Source organism: Esox lucius, chromosome 20, assembly GCF_011004845.1.
Source record: "Esox lucius isolate fEsoLuc1 chromosome 20, fEsoLuc1.pri, whole genome shotgun sequence".
In the NCBI taxonomy this organism is placed as follows: Eukaryota; Metazoa; Chordata; class Actinopteri; order Esociformes; family Esocidae; genus Esox; species Esox lucius.
In genome coordinates this window covers 33400072-33426416 of record NC_047588.1, presented here as the reverse complement: position 1 = coordinate 33426416, position 26345 = coordinate 33400072, and the positions used below count along the sequence as shown (strand labels likewise).

Here is a 26345-nt window from a genome sequence, read left to right as displayed (position 1 = left end):
TACATACTTCCAGTTAAAATCATTTTCAAAAAGAGCCAGAAACAGGGGGTTTAAACAGACAATCACAAAAGGATTGAGTTTTTTTTTTTTTGGAACTTAATGCAAGCAAAACCTGTCAAAATACATTGATTATAAGACCAAGACAAAAATAACATTTATTTTCAACAGAAGAAAATCAAATGCTGTTGTCCTACCATTGGTTTACAGTGTTTCTCTTCTCCAAGGGAGGCAACGTAGCAACCTACGCCTCAGTGTAGTATCAGTGCTTTTCACAAACGTGGTAGTACTTTTTCCACTCAGCTGCCCCTTCCCTCCCACCTTCCCTCAGTAACTAATGAAGGCACAAAATGATGACATAAATATCAAAGAAAATACATGTATGAATAATTTACTTTAAAAACTTTCTAGATGGCGAAGGACAGGGTTTAATAACACAAATGTAATAATGCTCCATTAACTTAAAAAGCCCCGTTGCTCCTTAGGTTTGTGTCCCAAATGGCACCGTATTCCCTACATAGTGAACTACTTTAGACTGTAGCCACATGAGCTCTGATCATAAGTGGACCTCTACATAGGGGAAAGGTTTCTTTTGGAACTTAATCAAAACCTTTTTAATTACAGTAGCGCAAATACTACAATTTGTTTCCCCCTGAGGGTCAGGAGTCTGAGACAAGAATTAGAGTTTCATCGTTGATGTTCATAAAAAAAGAAATGATGTCCCCTTGTCCTGCATGGATCACAGATGTAAGAGGCCATATGACATTTGACTGTCTTAGTGTGCGAATAAACACGACTATCCCACGGGATAGACAACTCTTTAGGAAAATGTAACGAATGAAACCTGGCTTCATAATTTTGTCTTTCCTACTTTAACCCCAATCAGCCAAAACACACTCAGACCTGTTATACAGTCAAAGCAGGTTTTTGAAAATGCCTCCTCCACATCTTTTGGTCCCTGTTGGTTTTGCTCTCAGTGAAGTGCTACTATCCCTTCGTCTACAGGTTATTGCCGTCATAAAGGTGACTGTCCGCTGGCCCTACAGTTCGCAGTACAGTGTCCCTCACCGAGGACCGTTGACGGTAAAGGTCAGGTAAAGCTGCAGCAGCCGCTCTGAAGTCCAGAATCTGCTGGAAGGACACCTGGGGGGGGGGGAAGGGGGGGGGCAGGAGAAGGAGCCTGCTGTGCCTTCCCCCTCTCCCCTCCATCCTTTCCTCTCACTCCAACTCTTAAGGCTCCTGTGTGTGGACTGACTCAGCTCCTGTGCCACCACCCCTCCCCCAAAGCTGGCTGTGGTGATTTAAGACACGTGTGTGTGTGTGCGTGTGTGTGTGTGCGTGCGCGTGTGTCGTTGTGGCCTCTCCCCCAAGCAGCTGTCCATCAGCCTGGCTATGCCTCTGCGTTCCCCCCCGCTCCTCCCCCGCCTAGTAGGTCTCAGAGTCCGAATCGTTCAGCTCCTCGTCCTTGTAGAAGTCTCCGTCGTGGCCGCGGTGGCCGATGTTGTTGAAACTGCAGTAGGAGCTGTGCTCGCTCCGCAGCACGGGCAGGCTGTCGAAGGTGACGCTCTTGGAGGGGCTGGTGGTGTAGTGGTTAACGGCACTGAAGGGCAGGCTGGGCGCTGGGGTGCCAGGGGACACGGGCATCATGGTGGCCAGGATCAGCGCCAGGCAGTCGGCCACATCTTTGTTGGGGGCGCAGGCCAAGGCAGGCGTGTAACCTGAGGGGTTCAAACAGCAGAGCGGCCATTTTAGGAGCCTTGGAGAGACGCTATTTGGTAGAAAACGCGGAAGTGCCGTTCGCGTCGAAGATCTTACCGTTCTCGTCGACCGCGAGCACGCTAGCACCCTTAGCTAGCAACTCCTGCACCACCACAGTCAGGCCATTCCTGGCTGCCACGTGTAAAGGCCTATGGGGAAACAACACGCCATGTCAGCCTGCAGTCATTTCAACAACAGTGAGTTCAACGAAATGTAGTTTATAAGCCCTTTTTACATCAGCAGGTGTCACAAAATGCTTACAAAACGCCAAACCTGAAACTCCAAAAAGCAAGCGACAACACATTAAAGCGTATTGGCTAGGAAAAGCTCCCAAGTACGGTTAGAACAAAGGAAGAAAATGGGTCTCTTCACTAGAACCACAAACCAACATCTGCCAGAAAATTGCCAACTTACGTCTGTAAGGCTGCGTTAGTCGAGTTGATGAGGTTCCTGTCTGTGATCTTCTCCAGTATCAACAAGGCACTGGTCTCATGCCCCTTAAAACACACAGGGTCACATACATCAGAGCAATATTCATCACTACCACCACCAATGCTGTCTACACGTGACGATGCTCACCTTACTACAGGCCAAATGAAGAGCTGTGTTCTTCACTGTATCCTGTAGTGTGAGGTCTGCTTTTGCACTGCTTACCAAAAGCTCTGTGAGAGAGCGAGACAGCGAGAGAGAGAGAGAAAGGAGTGAGAATGAGATTGTTACAGAAAGAAAGGAAAACCGTTCAGGACGTTCAACTCTGTGCGTCCCCGGCCAGGGCTGGGCAGGTGGGGCGGGCGCTCACCGACGGCGTTGGTCTGCCCGTTCTCAGCAGCCATCATGAGGGGTGTCTTCCCGGAGGCGTCGGGGGAGTTGACCTGGGCGTTGTGGCCTAGCAGGAGCTGCAGACACTCCACGTGGTCCGTGAAGGCGGCTGCGTGGAGGGCCGTCCTGGAGATGGAGCTCACCGTTACGCCCAGCACATTAACAACTGACCCAGTTAACCCGCTTGTCTAAAGGGCGGGACATGCTCCACTAAAAATGTTCGCGTTCGTAAGCAAATATTCGTTTAAACGTGTGCAGTGTTGCAAGGACTGAGGGGACGGGGGAAATGAAATCAGTGGTCTGAATTCAAACCCTGGAGAACGGAGGTAAGCGGCAGTCCCCCCTCCCCCCCCAGTTCAGTACCTGTTCTTGGTGTCAATGGCGTTAACGATAGCAGGGCCCAGAGTGTCAATCAGCATCTCTGCTGCCCCCTCATTGTCATTGATCACAGCACAGTGGAGAGGGCTGAAGGAGTTGCCCTCTGTCTTGTGGAAGACCTCCTGCTCCAGCAACACCTCCACACACGTGTCATGGCCTAAAGGAGGACAACAGATGACATGTTACTGGGGGAACCAAAAACTCACTGATGTTAAGGTGACAAAACAGTTTACGCTGCTGTCGATTCCCAGCAGTCCCATTTCAGAATATAGTCCAGTTACTACAGTTCGGCTCAGACAATTCAGTTAATTTCCTCCAACAAATCCCAGATTACAGTTATTGTGGGATGAATTGAGATTTCCTGCTTATTACACTGCAGATCCCTCGTCCTCCAGGGATCCAAACCAGGACTGTTGTTGGGCTGGTCCAGGACGTACCGTTATAGCAGGCCCAGTGAAGAGGGGTGTAGCCCTGGTTGTCAGTGATGACGGGGAGGGTCTCCACTGACTGGGCGGCGTGCAGGAGCCCCCCCAGCACCCCAATGTGTCCGCAAGCTGCCGCCAGGTGGACAGGGGTCCGCCCCTTACAGTCCCGGACCAGGAAGCTGGCATTGTGCTGCAGGAGGGCCTCCACACACTCCTCGTGACCAGTCACTGCCTGTGGGGACAAGACGTACCTCTGGATGAGTGACTGTCCTTACGCAGAATGTGGAATTCTGGGAATGTGCATGTGAGCGTACATTCAACCAATCAAGGAGCACAAGACAGTCTGTACTACATCCAATCGTCATGCCCAATGCTGGCTATAGCCTTTTGGGGGACTGAAGCAAAGTTTAATTTGGGGCCCCCTCTCCCCTAGCATACCCCTGAGCCACCATTTATGTTGCTTATGCCTGGAGTCGGCCCTGATCATGCCCAAAAACTTCCCACAGGTCCGTAGATCTGATGAAACCCGTGCCTCCCTGTCCTCCTCCTTACCCCTCGGTGTAGTGTTGTCCACCCCCCCCCGTCCTCCTCCTTACCCCTCGGTGTAGTGTTGTCCACCCCCCCGTCCTCCTGTCCTCCTTACCCCTCAGTGTAGTGCTGTCCACCCCCCCGTCCTCCTGTCCTCCTTACCCCTCAGTGTAGTGCTGTCCACCCCCCCGTCCTCCTGTCCTCCTCCTTACCCCTCGTTGTAGCGCTGTCCACCCCCCACGTCCCCCCGTCCTCCTGTCCTCCTCCTTACCCCTCAGTGTAGTGTTGTCCACCCCCCCCGTCCTCCTCCTTACCCCACAGTGTAGCGCTGTCCACCCCCCCGTCCTCCTGTCCTCCTCCTTACCCCACAGTGTAGCGCTGTCCACCCCCCTGTCCTCCTGTCCTCCTCCTTACCCCACAGTGTAGCGCTGTCCACCCCCCCCCCGTCCTCCTGTCCTCCTTACCCCTCAGTGTAGTGCTGTCCACCCCCCCGTCCTCCTCCTTACCCCTCGGTGTAGTGCTGTCCACCCCCCACGTCCCCCCGTCCTCCTGTCCTCCTCCTTACCCCTCGGTGTAGCGCTGTCCACCCTCCCCCCGTCCTCCTCCTTACCCCACAGTGTAGTGCTGTCCACCCCCCCCCCCCCCGTCCTCCTGCTTACCCCTCAGTGTAGCGCTGTCCACCCCCCCCGTCCTCCTGTCCTCCTCCTTACCCCTCTGTGTAGTGCTGTCTACCCCCCACGTCCCCCCGTTCTCCTGTCCTCCTCCTTACCCCTCGGTGTAGCGCTGGCCACCCCCCCCCGTCCTCCTCCTTACCCCTCAGTGTAGTGCTGTCCACCCCCCCCCCCCGTCCTCCTGCTTACCCCTCAGTGTAGTGCTGTCCACCCCCCCCACGTCCTCCTGTCCTCCTCCTTAAACCCTCGGTGTAGTGCTGTCCACCCCCCACGTCCCCCCGTCCTCCTGTCCTCCTCCTTACCCCTCGGTGTAGTGTTGTCCACCCCCCCCGTCCTCCTCCTTACCCCTCGGTGTAGCGCTGTCCACCCCCCCCGTCCTCCTCCTTACCCCTCTGTGTAGTGCTGTCCACCCCCCCGTCCTCCTCCTTACCCCTCTGTGTAGCGCTGTCCGGCCCCACTTGTCTCTGGCCTCAGGGTTAGCTCCCTTGTTGAGCAGTGAGTACACGCAGTCTGTGTGTCCACTCAGCACTGACAGCATCAGAGGGGTCCTGACAGACAACAGGTCATATTACACACCGATAATAACTCAGGCCCGACAGATCAGCTGTCACATACAGTTGGGGCCAACAGGCTTTCTCTCTGAACATTCCCGGAACATCACTTTCTCCGCCATAGCGAAGTGATTATTCACACTTCTGCACGCCGTGCTGTTTATTTCAGAGTTGTCTAAACCTAAGGAGTCTAGAGAAAGCAGATAAACAGCTTGTTGACACAACAACACAGTACGACAGATAGACAATCCTGGCAGCTGATCAAAAACAACGTCTGTTCGTATTCCAGATCTGCCATGGTTGTTTACACCAGAAGATTTCATAGGGAGTCGTCAGAGTTGCTCCATAACTGGTGCTTTAAAACCTGTCCAGGTGTAAACAATCACTGTGCTTTAAAACCTGTCCAGGTGTAAACAATCACTGTGCTTTAAAACCTGTCCAGGTGTAAACAATCACTGTGCTTTAAAACCTGTCCAGGTGTAAACAATCACTGTGCTTTAAAACCTGTCCAGGTGTAAACAATCACTGTGCTTTAAAACCTGTCCAGGTGTAAACAATCACTGTGCTTTAAAACCTGTCCAGGTGTAAACAATCACTGTGCTTTAAAACCTGTCCAGGTGTAAACAATCTTCTGTGCTTTAAAACCTGTCCAGGTGTAAACAATCACTGTGCTTTAAAACCTGTCCAGGTGTAAACAATCACTGTGCTTTAAAACCTGTCCAGGTGTAAACAATCACTGTGCTTTAAAACCTGTCCAGGTGTAAACAATCACTGTGCTTTAAAACCTGTCCAGGTGTAAACAATCACTGTGCTTTAAAACCTGTCCAGGTGTAAACAATCACTGTGCTTTAAAACCTGTCCAGGTGTAAACAATCACTGTGCTTTAAAACCTGTCCAGGTGTAAACAATCACTGTGCTTTAAAACCTGTCCAGGTGTAAACAATCACTGTGCTTTAAAACCTGTCCAGGTGTAAACAATCACTGTGCTTTAAAACCTGTCCAGGTGTAAACAATCACTGTGCTTTAAAACCTGTCCTAAACCTATAGGGCACTAGGTAGCGTGCCAGTAGGGAACCACAAGCTGTATAAGAAAACCACTTTTACTTACTGTCCATTTCCATCTTGAATGTCCACTGCACTCTGGAGGTCAGCATTTCCGATCAACAAACGTAAACACTCAGAATGGCCGTTGGTGGCTAATTGTGACAAAACAGACGGGAAAATCGGATGTGAATGGACGGCCAATTTGAACCTTCATATGAACAGGACTAAACCGGCGTGGCTCTGGGATTAAGTCCCAGGATAAGGTCCCAGTGGACTAGAAGCGGCCCAGGGGCACCGGCCAATAATCCACCATTACTGGGGAACACTAGTGTAGTTATTGGTTCCACACAGCCATGTGAGCCACCGCATCACGCCACAGTGTGTCCAGGGTGAACCTCACCTGCAGCGTGGATGGGGCTCCTCTTCAGGGTGAAGTCTTTGACCAGGATGGAGGCTCCCTGGTTAATGAGGACTTCAACACACTCCACGTGGCCTTTGAAGGCAGCCAAGTCCAGAGGGGTGCGGCCCTGGCTGTTCCTCACATCCAGATCCAGCAGAGACTGCACCAGGACCTCCATAGCGTGGTGGTGGCCGTGGTAGGCCTGAATTTAAAAAAAAAAAACACTGTAAATATAACCAAGGTCCTGAAGCAGTCCAGTGATCCACTGGAATACAAAGAGTCGTACATGTACACCTCAGATGTAAACCAGGGTCTGTGCTGCTCCTGCTGCATTGTGCTTTCATTTCAGGTCGATCAACCTATTGACAGTGATGAAATTCTCCTTATAGTCAACGTTTTACTAAACAGTCTGCTGCAACAGTCCCTATGAAGTACACTACCTCCGATCAAAGCCCATAAGGTACCGGTCAAAAGTAGTCTAGCCTATAAGGAATAGGGTGCCAGTTGGAAACACATCCCATGTGAACATAAATCCGTGCAGGAGCGGGGGTGCGCGTTACTCACAGCTAGATGAAGGGGGCTGATGGGTGCTCTGACATCAGAGTCATTCAGGATGTCTGTCCCTGAGGTTTCCATTAGCTGGGGAGAGATCAGGGCCAGTTAAGTCATGTGACCAGTGTTTCATTAGAAGGTAATGCCAGTACGGGGGTCAGCTTCCTCTTGAGACACATATGTCTCCTTAAGCCCCAGAGGAAAAGAAGCATTTAAAAGAATCAGTTCAGTAAAACACTACAGCATTCAGTTAGGAAAGCAGCCGAGCTTAAAACCAGCAATCTGAGAAGGCTACTGAAACCAAGGACATGTTTGGCAATTTATGGGTAACAGCAGGCAGGCTTTAGGACCATGACGTCCGGACAGGACATCTGCCTGGCACACAGACTGCTGCAGCGGGCTATGTCTGTGGACGTCAGTGGTAGAAAACAGACAATCCACTGACAGACTTTTAACTGACCACAAAAATCAGCATGTTGCAATGGCCAATCTCAGTCTGCAGACTTGAATCCCATTGAAAACCCATGTGTGTATGCTACTGAAGTAGTGCAATATTCACTCCAAAAGTACAACAAGGGTGCCAATAAGAAGCAAGTATGAGCTTTCCTGTTTCTCACTGGTAGAAACGGGTCAACTACACTTCCTGTTTGTCAGCCAATAGCAATATCTACAATTCATAGTGATTTTATAGCGCGTGTTAATGAGCAGAAACATCCTCATTTTGCAATCTCAAAAAGACGAGTTACCTAGCAAGCTCCCAAATCTGTGAAAACTATTAGCGCCCCCGTTTTGAAATGCTCACCTCTGAGGGTGGGGACAGGCTGTCGTTTTTACAAATACAGAAATAATGAGTCAACCTGGTCATCTTGCAAATGTCACAGCTGATAGCAACATTGTTCAGACCAATAGCTGTATTGAACAAGGGCAAACGTATCCACCCGCCACTCATGTGATTCAGCAATAGTTGCTATGAGACATTACTTCATTTTTAGATCAGACAGGAGGCTCAATCAACCAATAACACCATTGCTTGAGCTTTCCTGCTGTGAAATGTCAAAAATACTGCTGTGTTGCAATATTGTCTGAGTGCAGCATTGTCCAATCACTCACTTTTGAATAGGGAGACAGAAACCCCCCCAGTGTGTACAGTAAGTGGACTTACCCTTTAATGAAGTACAATATATTCGACGTTGGAAAATAACAATACAGCTCAATACTTGAGTTTACTTAATTCTACCTTTTTTTCCTCATCTTTAACAAGGATGCCAGGTGACCATATATTTCTTTAATGCCTTTCAGTTATAAACACTGCAGATCCTTGGGCTTGTAGCATTTTCTACATTGTAACTCCCAGTAACCCATCGCCACACAGACACTGCCTGGTTGAATTGATCCTTTGAACAAGCAAAATCAAAATGTGCAAGAGAAAGTTACTTACCACATCAAGAGGTGTTTCGCTTGCAATCTGAAAAAGAACAACGAAGAAAGAGCGATGATGCATCCGTGACAACCGCACATGAAAAAGTACTGAATACCAGTGGCAGTCTGCCCCCAGTGGCATTCTGACAGCGGGCCCGGATGCCATTCAGACCCCACTGGACCACGCCGTTTCCCCTCACCAGCTCCAGACAGAGGCGGTGTCCGTATGCCGAGGCGTAGTGGACCGCGTTGTAGCCCTGGTTGTCCCGGATTCCCGGGTTGGCATCATTCCGGAGCAAGTATTCCAGGCACCTAGGTGGTCAAGAGATCACTCATCAGTACGCCAACATCAAGCCGGAGATGGACACAACGCAACGCGATAGACGAGCGCCAGGCGTACTTTCCGTCTGTGTCGGAGGCAGCGGCGTAGTGGAGCGGGGTGCAGCCCCTCTTGTCCAGGTGGTTGACGCTGGCCCCCGACCCCACCAGGGCAAACAGACACTGGTAGTTGCAGTTGGCGGCAGCATAGTGCAGAGGACACCTGGGGGGCCACACACAGTGGGAATACGCCACGTCAACAAGACCTTCCCTGTCTCCTCGTTCAATTCCCAGGATTTATGGTCGCCATATTTCACATTAATATGAAGATCCCGTATGGAAATGAATGGCACACAGACCTCCCGAAGCTGTCCTTTCTGTTGAAGTCTGCCCCCGTGTTGAGCAACAGATTTAGACACTCCAGGTTGCTGGTTGGAACATACAAAATAAAAAAGATTAGACCTTAACCAAACTATAATATTTTGGTTTTGTTTAAAGTGCACTACTCATGTTTGATATCACCTCTAAAGAAAAATAATTACTAGCTAAACTAATTTGATGGCACCAAATGGATTTTAGAAGCAGTTGAACTATTGTTGACTGACTGCTTAAGCAAATGACAACATTCATCTATGAAAGTACCTTTGATAATATGACGATGGTAAATATTCCCTACTTCAGCCATGTTGTCGAATCTCCAAGCCCCTATAGTGAAATTTAGACTAAACGGTCGTTAGCCCGGTTCTAATACTGGCCATCTATATGGCTGCAGTGTCTCTAGAATGTTAGTGACCATGAGGAAACGGTGGTGGTATCTAGATTCAGTTCTGCCATAGCTGTTTTAAAAGGTATTGTATGGCATTTAATAGCTGGACTACAACTCCCATATAATTTCTATCCCACCTTGTATGGCAGTCACGGAAAGCACAATAAACAATAGGCTTTGTGAAGGGCTGAAAGATGGATCATTGGAAGCCTTGCATGACAGAAAATGGGTTAAATGGTCTATTAAAGTGAGACTTTGTCCTTGTGTTTCTTGGCTGCTTAGTGTATTATGCTAGTTTGAGTTTTAGCTGAAACTGAGACGTCAGATTTGCATTTCCACCAGTCAGATTCAGCTAAGAGGGTTGCTCAGACGGCTCCAGCTAAACAGAGGCCCCCCTACCATGGTTACCATCCAGCCTTAAAAGAACTGGCAATATATATATATATACCGATTGGAAAGATCAGTAAACAAAATGGATTAAGATAAACCAGACATCAGTGGTTAACAGTGCCACGCCTTCTTTTAGAAACACCACACGGGGAAGCGGCATGCCGACGTGTCACGTGACGAGTGGCCTTTACCCTCCAGCTGCCGCGGCGTGTAAACAGGTCCTTCCAAAGTCATCGGGGGTGTCTATGTCAAAGCCTGAGGAGAGGAGCTTCCTACAGCAGTCGGAGAACCCGCTGAGAGCTGCCAGGTGGAGGGGGAACATCCCATGGACACCTCGTCTGCAACGACACATTGTTACACCTCAGAAAGCCACCCAGAGCCGACCCCACCTAACACTAACCCATCTACAGTGTTGGCCAGTCAGTGAGTACCCCGGATGTACAGCCTCATGCCTATTAACCAGTAAGCCCATGGTCTCGTGGGTCTTCTCAGGTACTGGTTATGCATAGTGAACCTGACACATCAACAGTGTGTGTAGCATGACAACTCACTTGGCCGTGTCAGCTCCGTTGGTGATGAGCGTGTTGATGAGTAGCTCATGGCCGTAGCGAGCAGAGATGTGCAGGGGTGTGTTTCCGTTCTTATCTTCACAGTCGATCTCAGCCCCTGAGCGAACAAACAAACGAACGAACACACACAACGATTGAACTTAAAGTAATCACCAAACGTCTTTCTATTTAAATTATACAGTGGCTTCGGAAAGGACTCAGAATTTCCCAAGGCACTATAAGTCCATCTTATATTTTCAGGTATTAGATTGTTTTATCCAGAACTAATGTTGCGGAAAGTCTCGTTAATATCAATGAAGCGGTTGTAGCGTGGAAAGGCCCTTTAACTACTGCCGTCAAAGGCCACAATGCTGAAGGACCTACTGGCTGAGAGCAGTGACCCCAACACTCACCATTCTGGATGATGGCTTGAGATCTGGAGAAGCGCCCATGGATGGCTGTCATGTGGAGGGGAGTCTTCCCATCTTTACTCTGAAGAGAAACACACATCACTGGACTGCACTGTGTGGGGACCCCTTGGGAACATATGGTCCTTACTATTCCCATGTCAACACAGCTGTGTGCATAGCCCACTGTTTGAGTCCCAAATAGCCCAGTATTTCCTGTACTGGAATAAGCTACACCCTAGCGAGACTGTGTTCTATGGCTGCATGGCTCTGGATCTAGTGTAACACTTTTAACCAGAGACCTTAACAGGGAAGAGGGGGTCGTCGTGGCTCCTCAACGCATACCCCCTTGTCAAAAGTAGTGCACTAGACAAAGGTGGCGGGGTAATTCGGGACCCAGAGTGTACCTTGATGTTGACGTCTGCCCCGTTGCCCACCAGCAGCTCCAGGCACAGGGCACCGTGGCGCGAGGCGGCCGTGAAGTGGAGGGGGGCGAAACCCTTCTCGTTCACCTGGTTCACGTTGGCGCCGCACTCGATCAGCTCGTTGACCACCACATCCTGGCCGTTGTAGCAGGCCACATGAAGGGGCGTGTTACCATACCCGTTGGGTTCATTTATCTGGTGGGGGGGGGCAACACATTCAGTCATTTCCTGTTTAGGTCACTTGGTTAGAAAGACCCCTGGGCCGACAAACGGACTCCAACCATAAAGTCTGTTCCCATCTCCAGTTAACACTAGCTGTGCTGAAGTGGTTCCACCAGTTTATTTTTGTTTTGACAGGACTGGACACTGACTCTCTACCGGACAAAAGGATCACGTGATTATCGCTGACGTTCTCCTGAAGTTTCCAATACCATTTGGACACATTTCAATAACCAGTTGATGTCCTTCCTATACCTGTACATTTGTGGTGTACTATACAATCACATGTGCAAGCGTGCCTATGTGTGTGTGTGTGTGCACACTCACATCCACCCCCAGGTCCAGGAGGTACTTGACCACACTGATCATACCGCTGGAGGCTGCAGCATGTAAGGGTGTGTAAGCCTTCTTGTCTTTACAGGACACCTCTGCTCCGTGAGACGCCAACAGCTTCACCACCTCAATGTGACCTGTGACGGGGGGGGGGGGGCAGGAAAGGGTGCGAGAGAACCAAGTTGGTTTACAGTAGCACACAGCACTAAACCCCTACCTAGTACAACTGTAAACCAACCACCTAGCTCATTCCTCCATGAAATCCCACCAGATGGGCCAGTGGAGGGCTGCCCTGAAGACGCACGACTCTGAAGTTAGATGACTTACCCATGTAAGCGGCCCAGTGGATTGCTCTGCGGTCCTTCTTGTCAAAGGCATTGATGTTGGCTCCTCTGGAGAGTAGAAGCCTCACCATCTAGTGGGAGGGCAGGGGGGAGAATTTTTAGGCAGGGTAAAAAAATAAAAGAAATCTAAATCTTCAAAGCCCCCCTTGTACAAACTCAAGAATATATCCATTGGAAATGACATGAATCCCCATTTGTTTATTCAGGGGATAACCCTACACACCATCCAACTCGCTACAGCAGGGGCTCCCAAACTTGTTTGGCCAACGACCCAATTTTAATATCTAAAAATTCTCACGACCCCAACCATGTCATGAAAAACTATATAATCGTTACTTTTTTATTTGGGGCTATGAGAGTCAATTGTGAAACATTCTCCCTTGACCCCATTTTCATATCAGGTGACCCACATGGGGTCGCGACCCCTAGTTTGGGAACGTCTGCGGAACGTCAGTGGGCAGGAGCTATTCTCGGAGACAAAATCTCCCAGTAAATACTCCAGTAAATATCTGCAGAGACGGATGTTTCCCCTATACTGGCTAACTGGTTGTCGATGGCATAAATTAGGAAGATATGCCCCGCCTGAGTGGGCAGAGTGCACGCTAAGGAACGCTCATTATGTGTGGGGGATTGTGTGCGCCCACGGTGACAGCTGACCTCCAGGTGTCCGCTGAAGGCAGCGTGGTGCAGGGCAGTGCGCCCGGCCCGGTCGGACACGTTCACGTTGCTGAGTAGCGGGACCAGAGCCTCCGCACAGCGGACCGCCTTATTGGCTGCAGCGATGTGGAGGGGCGTCTGCCAGTTCTTGTCTCGAGCGTTGACATCAGCCGAGTGTTTCAGCAGCACCTGGACGGCCTCCTGCAGGAACACCGTTCAAACGACGCATTAAACACCTTTCTTCACAGTGTGTGTGTGTGTGTGTGTGTGTGTGTGCGCGCACGCTGACAGTACCAGGGCACGTACCTCACTGCAGGAGGCCACGGCTCGGTGCAGAGGAGTGAGCCACTTGTTGTCCTTGGCATTCACTCTGCCTCCTAGAACACAGATACTCTTAGTTAGACCAGTGGGGTTCAGGGCCGGTCCCAAAAGGCAACACTACTTTCGACCAGAGCCGCCTGGGCAAGAACCCTACATTGACCAGGCTAGGCTGCCATTTGGGATGCATATAAAGCCTCCAGTAGAAGGCCAGTTCAGGACATGGACCTTCCCTTGACAGCAACACGGCATCACACATCGCCAAGTGGAGAGGAGTAGAAGATGCTCGATCAACCAACGCCCGGCTAGTGCAATGCATATCATGAGGGAATTTCAAAGCAATTATGACGGTGTGGTTTTATTCAAGATGACAGGTAAGACGGGATGTCTCCCACTCAAACACAGCAACATCAAAATGATGGTCAGGGTTCTGTTATACAGTGTGTCGTAGCATCTCCATGATACCTGATAGTATGAGTAGCTCTATAATTTCTGCATCTCCAAGATAGGCAGCAGCATGCAACGGAGTCCTCTTCTCATTATCCTGTGGTGAAAAGTAGAGGTGTTAGTGCTTGTCATTAGTATGGTCCTGTAGTCTATGTTAGCATGGGGTTGCTGGGTCCACTTCCACATGTGGGGTCATTGTAATGGGGACGTTCATTAAGGTCTTTTGGGGCGGTGTTGGGAATATTTGTACTCTACTTTCCCTTTGTATCTAGCATGATAACAAACACACATTTTAACGTACAACAAAGAGACACGCAGTTGCTTTTTTCCCCCCAATGTAGGTACTTCTAATTGAGTGTAAAAACTAAATTATAAAATAAAAAAGGCTTGCAATGTGTGGTACAATGAGGACAACCCAAGATGATAACTCAAGTACTTGAGCTGATGTGGGGGCCGATAAAAAAATAATTATATATCTGTGTTTTATTCTGATTTTGTCAACAATATTTAAAAAGTGAAGAATATTAGAAACATTTATTTCCATTGATATAATGGGTATTAACCTCCCTGAGTTCAGCGATTGAATCTGTCTCCCCAAAGCCTTCCCCCCCCATGGATCACGCAATATTTCCCCCAGTTCTGTCCAGTCATTAACAGTGAGACTAACACCCCTGTGAAAACATCAGCCTAACAGTATTCATACATATAAACAGGCCGGGTGTTTAGAACGAATGCTGATTGGTTGATAGCCATGGTATACCATATAGCACGGGTATGACAACATTTGTTTTTACTGTTCTAACTGTGTTGGTAACCGGATTATACTGGCAATAATGCGTTTTGGGGATTTCTATACCAAGCCTGAGCACTCTGCAGTGCATCATGCCCAAAGCAGATTTTAGCCATGGTATATTGGCCATACATCACAACCCCTCAGGTCTTAGACCACTGGACCCAGTGTTACTTCAAGTGGGGCTTTGTAGTTCCTGATCTGATTCTGTGTTGCGGCCATTACTCCTCTCTTACGGCTATGGCAAACTTTGCTGCTCAAAATAAGATCGTTTTACACTAGTTTAATAGGTCTGTAGTCTGATGAGGTATGTTTTCGTACGTGGAGCATACTTTTTCACAAAGCCATACTGTGTCACCAGTAACTAGCGGTGAGCTGACATTTCATAAGAACTTCTGTTTTGTATAGTCAGGATGGGCGAGGGTTTAGAATGAGTCTTAGCTTATTACCTGAACATTGACATCTTCCTTCTTAAATATGAGGGAACGAACTTCATCTGGGTCAACGTTGAAAATGGCTTTCAGCAGGCCAGGCTGGGAAGAGAAAAAAGGAAGGAAAGTAATTCATTAGTTTGAACAGTTGAGGCTTCAGTTAGTAGCAAAACAAATAAATAAACATTTAGAATACAGTACACAGTAAGCCTGTAAGACACTGGGCTTAGTGCTGTAACAGTGAAGACCTTATCGCTGTGCAAAGGAGGCGGAACCTGGAATCCATTGCCCAAGACTTCTCTATGGTCAACCGGGTGTTCTAGCTTACTGCTCCCTGTTCGTCCTCCACAACATCTACAGCATCTACACACAGGGCCCATTGGCTCAGGGAATACAAGCTTCAGTTGGACGTGTCCAAAGATAAAGCTATATTCTTCCAAGAAACGTCAGAGAGAAGAGAGCAGCAACTTGCCTCTGAGCTACTGGGTCTGACTTTTGACTGTCACGCTCTTCTCTTACAAACAAATGCGCGTGGACAGACAAAAACAGACAAACGAATAGGGTGGCAGCGGCCCATTCAGAATGACCATGGAACCAGGCAATGTGGCATGATTTAGGCGACCTTTAACAAACCCCCCCTGTGTTCATTGTATTCAGTCTCACCACCAGCTCTTAGGTGGCACAAAGCTCAGCATTACAATCTGACCACACATCAACTGGTAGTGGACTGATTATCTCAGAATTGTCACGGGACCTCCAATAAAGGCTAGACTTTCAGATAAATAAAGACTTCAGTCCAACCACAGAGAAGCACTGTCCATTCTGCAGAACAGTATTTCTCCCCCTCTCTTATTTACGATTCAGCACAAAGCAGTATGACAGTGAGTGAAACAGTAGCCTAATGTCCCAAATAGTTTAAATATGAATTATTATATGAACACAATTTAGGCTACTATTCTAAGGTCTTATTTTCATAAGGTAAGAATATATAATTTATGTACAGACTAGAGATGAACCAACTAGGAAATTCTCTAGAAAAAAAGGACACCAATAGAGGGCAAAAAACTAGTAGGTAGAAACAAAAACAACTTTAGGCCCTCCTGGACAAAAGTTGCCCATCCACTACAGTATGCATAATATAAAGCTCCAGTACAGAGCCAGTAACTGCTGTCTGTTTAGCCCTGATAACATGTGTGGGAAAATCAACAGGTGCACAAACAAAATGAAGAATTGGCTGTGCTACAAAATGTGTACTTGTTTGATCTAGGCCCTGTGACGAGTAAGGAAGTCAACTGTCAGTTTTCAAAAGTGACGCCAAGTCTAAGAATGTGAATTGGCAAGGTTGCACCAAGTTTGCTGACGGTTCTGTAGAATGCTTGGGATGTCAGGAGCACAGATAATGCATTAGAGCATGCTTCTTCAGTACAGTACCCGCTACCAAAGATACATTTTATGTTGGTCTCTTGTTGTCACTCATAATGGCAGAGCACACAACACATCAGCCAGTGCACACTAAACACACAATTATTTTACTGTTGACAATGGATACACCTTCATGCCATTTAAATTTACCAAAGTAAATAATATAGCAGGGAAAATGTGCCAGAAGCTGTCTGAAGCTAGCCATTGGTCAAATGAAAACGCAGTTTCCTGCCCACGAGCACGTTCATAGATTAACAGATTGAGCTCTGCATTCGGCCGTACAAGACAGTATGCTCCCTCTCATGCTCTTGGAAGTTAATCCTTAAAAAAACAAACTAAAAACACAAGCAAACTTTGAAGCCCTTTTTTCTTTTGTCCACTCAACCATCTCGAGTTGGTGGAGTGGAGTGCAACATCCCTGTAGAAAGATGAGAGAATCTCTGGGTCTGGTAGAAGTGATGCAGAGAAGAAATTCTAAATGTTTTACAGGGTGACTAATCAGATACAGTCCTGGTTTCCTGTCCTCACTTCCCCTCCTGAATGAGTTTTCAACAAACAGCCCCAAAGCGGAATATTACAAACATTGCCAACTAAACAAGGGGAAAAAGGCCTGGACAATAGCCTTCTATTAAAATACAGCATTTATATCCTCACTGCTGTCTGAAGACAAATCATAACTCTCCAAGGCCTATGTTTAATATGGGCAGTTCTAGACAACAACAAAAAAAAACACAGCCCACCAGTTCATAGTACAATGTCAAATAAAAGACGGTAGACATACAGGTTCATTTAAAAAAAAGATTTCATCCTAAAATTCTGGATTCTGGCTTCTAAGGGGGAGGGGCTCATTAAAATAACAGTTTGTAGAATAATACAATATCCTCATTTGCATGTTTGTGTATTTCCCACCTGTATACCTATTCAGGACACAATGATGGTCACATACACGTTGCATTTCTGAATAGTACACATTAGGGACCCAGTCATTCACTTAGCAGATATTGATCCTCTAACCTTACAGTATTCAGTGACCAGAGTCTATTATTTTCAAAGCGTCAGTGTTAAAGCTGACAGTGCATTCCTTCTGTACAAAACGTAAGCATCATCCTGCTTCCTTGGAAATGCCCATGTAAATCTAAGGCTCCTCCCAAATAAGACAATGACTTGTTGCCAGACTTAAGCGTTCTTACAACACGAAGGTTTTAAAGAATTCATAACTTTAACATCATGTAAATACAAATTCCAATTGACACCAGTAAGACACCGTTGCCTCGCCTCGCCTCACTGACAAAGTTGTTTGTGCAGCTTCTGAGGTTAAAAGAGGATGTCTCGCTATCTATCTCCATATCTATCTATCTATCTAGAGGACTTACATATACAGACATATTACATACATACAGCTCTGGAAAAAAAATGAAGAGACCACTGCACCTTTTCCCTCGCTTTCCTTTCCAAAAAAGTCAAAAGGAAGGATTTGAGTGAGGAACAGAAGGGTTAAAATTAAGAGACCACTGCAAATTGGACGCTTCTGCTCCTCACCAAAACATTCCTTTTCAACTTTTTTGGAAAGGAAAGGAAAAGGTGCAGTGGTCTCTTCATTTTTTCCAGAGCTGTATATACATACACATATGTCTAAAAAGAATCAGAAAGAAAAGGCAAATAAAAGTTACCAGGAACACAACAGCAATTTTATACTCCTTCTGGGTTCGTACTGCACACACATGTTGCATTTTGTGGCGAACCTCTCACTCAGTGAGAGTTTCTTGATACTGGTGTGAATAGAAAATTGTTCATTATGTAAATGTTACTCAAATAAAATAGTTGACACGACAACAATCAAAATATGCTGCCAGAAAATGTTCAGCTCATCATCCTTTATAGTACCACCTTTGATAATGCTAAGTGATAATGTACAGGACACCTCATACATTATGGGAAAAACATCAGTTTTTCCACCAGAAATGGGAGCTCGGTGTCTGATCTATAACACTGGAAATGGGAGCTTGGTGTCTGCTAATCTAGGGGCCGTCCCCCCCCCCCCATTTCCAAGCAGGTGGATATAAAATGACTGCCAGGCATTTGAGATGAGAAGTCCATCAGCAGGCAGGGGATCCCCTGAAGAATCAGCAGCCCAAATGGCAAAATTTTATCTGTAAAGCACATGCACTCATTTCACCAGGGCCCATAGCGCGCTGACCCAAAGAAGGGCCCAACGAAGTAACAGTGCGGTTTAGGACCCAGAGCGCTCTAACCGCCAATATGAGCCAGATGGAACGTTCCCCGGCTTGCCACAAACCCTTTAACTCTTCAATTACTTCGCCCAAGTCGCCAGGAAGTAAACAGATGAACAATCAGGTTGAGTTTTGACGACACTGACAGATGGTGCTTCCCATCGCTCCTTGAACGGTGGCTGAAACAAAGGCTTGGACAGCAGGTCATCATTATTAATAGAAAGGATATCATCCAATGGCAAGATTGTTCGCCAGCATTCTGAATATGTGGACAGTTATCTGTGTCCGAGGTCCAGCCTGCATGTGCGTTAAGCACCACGCTGACAAACAATGCTGACAGCTAGTGTTTTTGTTGTCCAGACCTCACACTCACATCCTTTGCGTCCACACACGAACACACCACTACGGACATGGATGCAATAATTAGGGCCCTTGTTTATTTTTTTGGTGGTGGTGGGGGGGGGGGGGGGGGGGCAGTCACACCGCTAAAATGGGAAAACCACAGAGGACATCATATTTGTTCCTCTGGGCTCTGTGTTTCGGTGGAAAACACAAGCCCAGCTAATTAGCTAATGTATCCACTCCCTCATTACTGCTACTGCTGCATCAGCACAGCAGCCCTTTAACTCTACCCTGCATCTACTTCTGAGAAACAGGCAGGTTCCCAAATGGCAACCAATATGGTGCACTGCCCCTTGTCAAAGGTAGCGTACTAAATGGGGAGTGGGGGGCTAAATCCCAAGGCCAGCCTACCCTCTCACCAAGGACTGCTTCTTCCATCACCCCCGCCAACACTCAGAAAATGACATGAAGTTCACATACATTACACCAAACCAATGCCTTTCAATGTACTTCTGTTTTACATTGCCCCCTTGTGAGACCTCTGATTTAAATGTGCCATTTTAATAGGCTCTAAAGCCTTTAGTTGTTGCTTAAAGATTTTTTAGACAACCGCACCGAGAGAAACATAAGTTGCCTTATTTTATATAATAATTTACGTAAAATGTCAGTAAACATTGACATGTACTGAGACGAGTCAAGAGAGGGTTGTGGGCAAGAAGCACCTTCTTACCACAGTCCAGACACTACTACTACATACTTCAATGCAGTATATATAAAGTACAGTGCACCCAGAAAAATCATGTGCCTGGACTCATCATGTGTGTTGGGGTGGAGGTGCGTCATGTACCGGGACTCTCATCACGTGTGTTGGGGTGGAGATGGGTCAGGTAACTAAAGCTGTCCCCAGAAAATGTCCCTGAGCAGCTTTTAACTGAAAGTAACTCACCTTAAATGACCAGTAAAATGTGTATGAACCCCTGAACCAAAACCCATCTGCTTCTGCTGACCTGTAGAGACCCAGTATGATCAGTCAGGCATTGTAACAAAGGCATTGTAACAACAAGGCCCAAAAGGCTTTGTCTGGCACACCATTACAGTTACAGCCATAACACTAGCACCTAAAAGTCTAACCAATCCGACCTTAGTGTAATCTTATAAGAAGAAACAAAATGTTGTCCTGTTTGTATTTTTTCTTTAGGAATTTGGTAACCTTTTCTTCATCGTTACATCACATATTACTCAATAAAGGGACAGCTTCAGAGAGAACCGTAAGCTCATAAGTTTATATTAAAGCAATAATAGGGGTAATATGCTCCATGTAGCCTAATCTTGAGCAGATTGTAGGTACGACACAGCGAGGAGTGCCAGGATATGGCACTAGCCCTTGGCAAATTGGCAATATACCACAACCATTTGAAAAGCCTGCTTGCTATTATAAAATGAGTTAACAGAACAATTAGAACAATAACATTTATATTTTGTCACACCTGTGGTATACTGCACCTTACCCGGACGGTTTGAATCCCCAATACAGATTGGCTGATACAGTCTAATACTTTGGTTATTACATGAGTATGACATTAAATAACTTTCCAGTTCTAAACACTTTGAAAACTGGTTAATGTGACCAATAATGTGACTTCCTTTTTGATTAACTACAATATTTATTGATAGTTTTTTTGGCTCAGCAAGTAATAATTGTTAGAGCACAATCGTCATCCCTAGTATACAATAAATTGTTTTGTTATATATCATTGCATAAGCACCTTGCAGCTTCAAAGCTACCACCGGAAAGCGACAGAGTTTGAGAAAGAGTGTGTTGGTGTGTGTCACATCACAGGTTGAGTCCAGGAGCTAAATGAAATGTGAGATGGGCCCCAAGGAAATGTGTTGTTTCTAATCAGACTTAACATAGGAAAACAAATCCGTCTGGGCAAGGCATCTAGTGTGCCTACAGCGCAGTCGTTCAGGTCAGCAGCTTGCTTGATTATTCAAATTGCATGCATTTCTAAACTTCCGAATGTGAGATCACTCAGCCTAGCCCTGTTGCTAGCACATGATTGTTAGCCCTGTTGCTAAAGAGCATAGGTCTGCACCTGGAGGGCCTGAGGGCAATCTGAATTCAGTCAATCACTGAACGTGCAAGTCAAGCTCATTGATCAGTTCAGAAAATGTGCTGAGTTCAACACACCTACAGCCCACTAGAAACAGTGTTGACTACTGACAACTGTCCCCCAAAACATGAACGTTGCAGCTGTAAACACTATTCAAACAACACAATAGAATACGAGTGTCAACCCTTTCAAGCACACAATGCTACAGAATAGAAACATTTAGTAAAGAAGACTACTCTAAATTTAGATGGGCATTTACGATAGAATAGAAAACGCTGAAGAGAATTTTTTTCAGACAGTCCTACTGGTCTGGCCATCAAAACACATGTGGATAGCTGCAGGGCACAGTTGAGGTTAAAAACAAACGCATTGCACCCAGTCTTCACTGGTGACCCTAAAAGACTTGCTGCCCCTTGGAGGGAAAGCAGAGAGACAAGGCTACATTCTGTCGTCAGGGCTCTGTTGTGGTGTGAGAGGTGGTCGTCTGCGCCTCTCGGGCAGCGCGGCTGACTGCAGCGTACGGAGCCCTGCTCATTCCCACAATCCAGCCTAGCTAATACAGTCACCATGGAGACAGCTCGTTGCCTCACTCATTGGAGTCTAGGCACACAATCATTCATGCGTGCGCGCGCACACACACACACACACACACACGCGCGCGCGCGCGCGCGCAGAAACACACATACACACACAGAGGGACACGTGTATATGTAGTAAGTGAAGCGTGCACGCACACACGAACAGTCCCTCTCACCAGGACAAAGACAAGCACACATGTAGCATATGCAAAACAAATCCTAGCTACTTACAGGCATGCAAGCGTCCTGGTCAAGAGGGATAAAGACAGACAAGTAAAAACACTAAGAGCAGGAACAACAGGGTATCATCAGACTTAAGGTGTCTCCGTAGTCCTGCAGTTCTCCTCTAGGGCCAAGCGCATTCTCATCAAAATCCAAAACGTCTACATGCAATATCCTTGTTGCAAGATTATGCCATATTGTTAAACATTTCAGTCGCATTGTAATCAGAGATGTATTGCTTATTTCAGGTTCTCTCTTATCTCTCACAGACCCACACCAAGTTCTGCCACCTGTCAGTTAGGTTGCCCAGTTCCACCTTCCTAGCTGTTAAAGTCACTAGGTTTTCATGCTTGTTCCGAGCTAAAACAGTAAACTGATTGTTCCAAAATCAGGAAATGCAGCTTGCCATTTGGTGTTTGAATACATAATTCTATTTTGATAAAACCAACAGTTCATCCAAGTTCTGGTTGATATTCCATGACTAATAGCAATTATTCTACAAAATGTAGCGATGGGAATATGACAAGCAACCACACAAGATAAACAAGACCTATAATTGCCATCTTGGTTGGAGCCTATGGCATTAGGATTTACAAGTGTTTCTAGAAATTTGTTGTGGATCACAAATCCTGGCAAATTGTAGTTTGAAATGTATTACCTTCTTTTGCCAGGTTTCTTAGAGCAACAACTATTGGGGGACTGATCTCGATTACATCAAGCTAATACTTGTAGATTCTTAAACAGTTTTCGTGTACCTGTTTGTCCAGTAAAGGCAGGCATTTGTTTACTGAAGTCAATCCTATTTTGCCTAACAAAACATAACCACCTGTGAATTTAGCGATAGCGACTCTACCCAAAGTTGTCTCATACTGTAGAGTTCATGTACATAGATGTTATCCTGTGTTAAATTACATGCTCAAGAGCAAATACTACATATATATTTTTTTTTACCTTATTGGACCAAGGATTTGAACCAGCAACTGGGCCTACCCTGCAATAGCCCATCTTGACTTTCCTGAATTTGTACTTAAAGCTGCTATGAATTCTGGAGACAAAACAGGGCAAGTGTAAACAATCATTTCAGAGTATCGGCGCAGTTCTTGCTAAGTAACTTGGAAATACAATACAAGGAAACCCTTTCGGTACAAAAAAGACATAGTTGTGAAATGAGAGAACAGTGACGTGAATGGTAAGTCAAGCACACTACCAGCCCAATATGTATGCATTCCTTGGCTTTACTAGGTGTTGCAGAGTGACAGCAGTCAGCCTCCGATTTTCCCCTTTCCCCTCTGTGGATAGCTATGGCCATTTGGTGGTGACGATAACGTGATTGAACTACCTACAGTAGTTAGATACAACCCCAAAGTACCAACACTTTCTTCCTGGGGAGCTTAGCTATATAACCAACTTTAATCTGAACTGGAATTCAGACATGGCGCTTTATTTTTCGTGGCTCGGTAGCTAGTTAGCAAATTGTCGTTCCAGCTACCTTAGCTAGCTAACAACCGGTCCGTAGTTAGTTAATCTAGCTTGAAACAAGGTTAGTTTCCTAGCGTTAGACAACACTACACTGTTTAATTATGTACACCAAGACCTATGACCTATGACCTTAAATAAAACCACATAGAACTTAGCGGAAAGGTTACATTTTATAAATACACTCAATTATCTAGTTAACTACCAATCCACCATTACAGCAGTGGCACATTCCGTTGTTGCGAACGAGCTAGCAGGTTCGCTAGCTAGCTAACGTTAGCTAGCTAGCGAGGTTTTGACAAGACGGATGACTTACCTGGTCTCGGATTTTGAGAACCACCATATTTCTATAGTTGTATTTGTTCTCATGCAGAACTAGGAAAGTGTGTTGGTCGTTCTCTGAATGTTGGTAGGGTTTGTCCAAACACTAACGCTGGTTGTATGCCAGATACTATAAGGCCTATGTTTTTCAACCTGACAGACGTGAAGGGAAAAACTCCATAACATTACCGCCACCGTGCGTGACATCCCAAAAAGAAGCAATTTCATTGGCCAAAAGGGGAATGGAATCTAGTAACAAAGTTAGTTGTTGGTCCCACAATGCTGTCTCAGAGTGTTGGCACACCAGAAGTAGACCATCCAACGCTGAAGACAGTCTAGGAATAAACTGATAGTCCGCAAATTGTACGTTGAAATAAATTGAGTTGGTTGGAAGGATAGCGAATTTGGCTGGACGTTTTTTGTCATTACATTTCTATGCTTTCATGTTTCCCTTTCAGTTTTTTTTCATAAGGCATGTTTTAGCATTCAACTAGTTGTGAATACGTTTTCTTCAACCACTGATTTCGAACGTCTGCCAATTACGTTTAAAGCCGTTGATTACGTGGTGAAGTCTAATTTCAAACATGCATAACCGTGTGACAAAAATACATTTGCCATTCAAATCGTTGTCTTGACTCTCATAGCAAAACTAAATTTAGGCAGTAGAGGGCGGTAAAGTTAAAGGATCAAGGCCAGGACTACGGCGCGATACCGATATCGACAATTCTACCAACCATACCAGCCACTTATCAGCTACATGTTTGCTGAAAATAGTGGTTATATCAATTTTGTGAAGAGATGATGACACATCCAATTATTTTTTTTCTTCTACTTTACATGATAAAAATGTCAATGAATGCAATAGAGAAGTGTAAAAATAAGAACCAACGATACGCTACACAGAAGTGCCACTGTTTGTAAGGCAACATGTCTGAGAGTTGTTAGTCGTCAGTAGAGGTGTTTGATGATGTTTGCTATGAGGGGACAAATCGCATCAGTCATGCTCAGCTGACTTCAAGAAAGGGAATGACACTTTCATTCAGAGAAAGCAATGGAGAGAGCGGAGAAACTCAGAAAGAAACAAAGACACTAGGAAGAAAGAATAGCATGTTTTGCCTGTTACAGACAGAGCTTTCTGTCATACACGATGCTACATTGTGCAACCAAAAGGTCTATCAGTATTTCCATACTGTCTACTCCATATCAAAGACAGAGAAAGGAGACATTTATATACTATATATTTATAAACTGAGATTGGGTGTGAGCTTCCATTGACACAATTTTGCCTATGTTTTAATTACTAAATTTTGAAGAATGCTTGTCCACAGCTATTGGGATACTCAAGGACATTCCCATGTGCTCCTTTTTTCATGTGGCTTGACCCACTTGTTTTTAGTCTTCCAAATCCTATTGTAAATGTAAGGGGATTTTGGTTTCAGCAGTTGCAGTGTAGCCCCCCAAAAATCCTCTAGAAATCTCAAATGAAACCCACTGATTAAAATCATTCACTGAATGGCCTGCTGTAAAGTCTAACAACCTTCAAAAGTAGTGTAATTTAGCATACATTCTTATCCAGAGTAACCTATGATAGTTAGCGTACACTGTACATTGTTATGTTGTGTCAATCAGTATTCAACAGCACATATGTAATTTCTCCACCTACATTTCAGTTGGTTAAAGGTTTTTGCATGTTAGCGTATATATTATTAAAAAAAAGAATTCCCTTCACAAGTACTTGTTTACAAATGGGAATAAAATATGTGAATCAATATGAAAATTGCAGAAAAGCAATGGATGGGTACAGTACGGTGTTGGCCATAGGAATTGATAGCGGAAATAGTTCTCTATAGACACCATTAAGTCCATATGTTGGAAAAAGGACAGAGACTCTGAGAAACACATGCAGTATGTCAACTGTAATATTATCAAATTTGCACAAAGCTGCCTAAAATCCTTAAATAGCACGTTGATCATTACCCACTGAAGATTTGACAAACATACTATATCTATATGTTCATATTTACCAAAGGTGCCAATATTAGTGGAGGACACTGTGTATATTACATAAATGAACATACTTTCAAAAGTATTCAGAACCCATTACCTTTTCCAAATGTCAACAACCTACACACAATACTCCAAAATGACCAAGGATAACAGGTTTTTAGAAATGTATCATCCCCACAACATTTCCAGAGGGATAGTATTGGCCAGATGATGAACATTGCCTGGTTTCCTCCAGACTTGATGCTTGACATTGAGGCCAAAGAGTTCAATCTTGGTTTCATCAGACCAGAGAATCTTTCTCATGGTCTGAGAGTCCTTAAAATCTATTTTGGCAGTCTCCAAGCTGGCAGAAGATAACAACAACAAAAATATTCTGGCAGCAGATAACAATTTTCATCAGATAATTGGCAGCAAACAATTTTTATCTGTTGACAGGATCGTTTGGCTCTCACTGGTTTACTATAGAATACCTGTCAGAGGCATCGCTAGGATCACAATACATTCGGGGCTTAGCCCCCCCCCCCCCACTCTAGCGACCTACATGTCAACATTGTCATAATGCGCGATCAGATTTATAGATGAATAGATCAGGGGATATTTTTGTATTATAATTATTTTTGGTGAATTTGAGATCCGGGGCTATTCATAAAAGACCCAGACCTAACGACGCTACTGATACCTGTTATCATAAAAAACA

General features: G+C 45.8%; 1 protein-coding gene across 1 annotated transcript; it reads right to left on the bottom strand.

Moving 5' to 3' along the window:
* Window positions 1-24222, bottom strand: ankrd28b (ankyrin repeat domain 28b). Its single transcript, XM_013139244.4, has 26 exons — window positions 23637-24222; window positions 14954-15037; window positions 13733-13811; window positions 13256-13326; window positions 12950-13150; window positions 12276-12363; window positions 11943-12085; window positions 11379-11591; window positions 10978-11056; window positions 10568-10682; window positions 10208-10354; window positions 9220-9288; window positions 8943-9083; window positions 8743-8854; window positions 8562-8588; window positions 7136-7210; window positions 6572-6773; window positions 6236-6323; window positions 5007-5124; window positions 3390-3609; window positions 2938-3109; window positions 2555-2700; window positions 2335-2417; window positions 2170-2252; window positions 1813-1904; window positions 1-1715 (listed from the first exon to the last, which is right to left on the bottom strand). Exons 1-26 carry the CDS (start codon window positions 23661-23663, stop codon window positions 1423-1425), a joined length of 3168 nt encoding a protein of 1055 aa, XP_012994698.2. The 5' UTR covers window positions 23664-24222; the 3' UTR covers window positions 1-1422.
* Window positions 24223-26345: the final 2123 nt, after the last annotated feature.

Excerpts from the sequence above, each read along its gene's own strand:
- ankrd28b (XM_013139244.4), bottom strand. The coding sequence starts at position 23,663 with ATGGTGGTTCTCAAAATCCGAGACCAG. Across the intron at positions 2,253-2,334 it reads TTCATTTGGCCTGTAGTAAG|GGGCATGAGACCAGTGCCTT; the intron begins GTGAGCATCGTC and ends GTGTGTTTTAAG. Across the intron at positions 1,905-2,169 it reads ACTAACGCAGCCTTACAGAC|GCCTTTACACGTGGCAGCCA; the intron begins GTAAGTTGGCAA and ends GTTTCCCCATAG.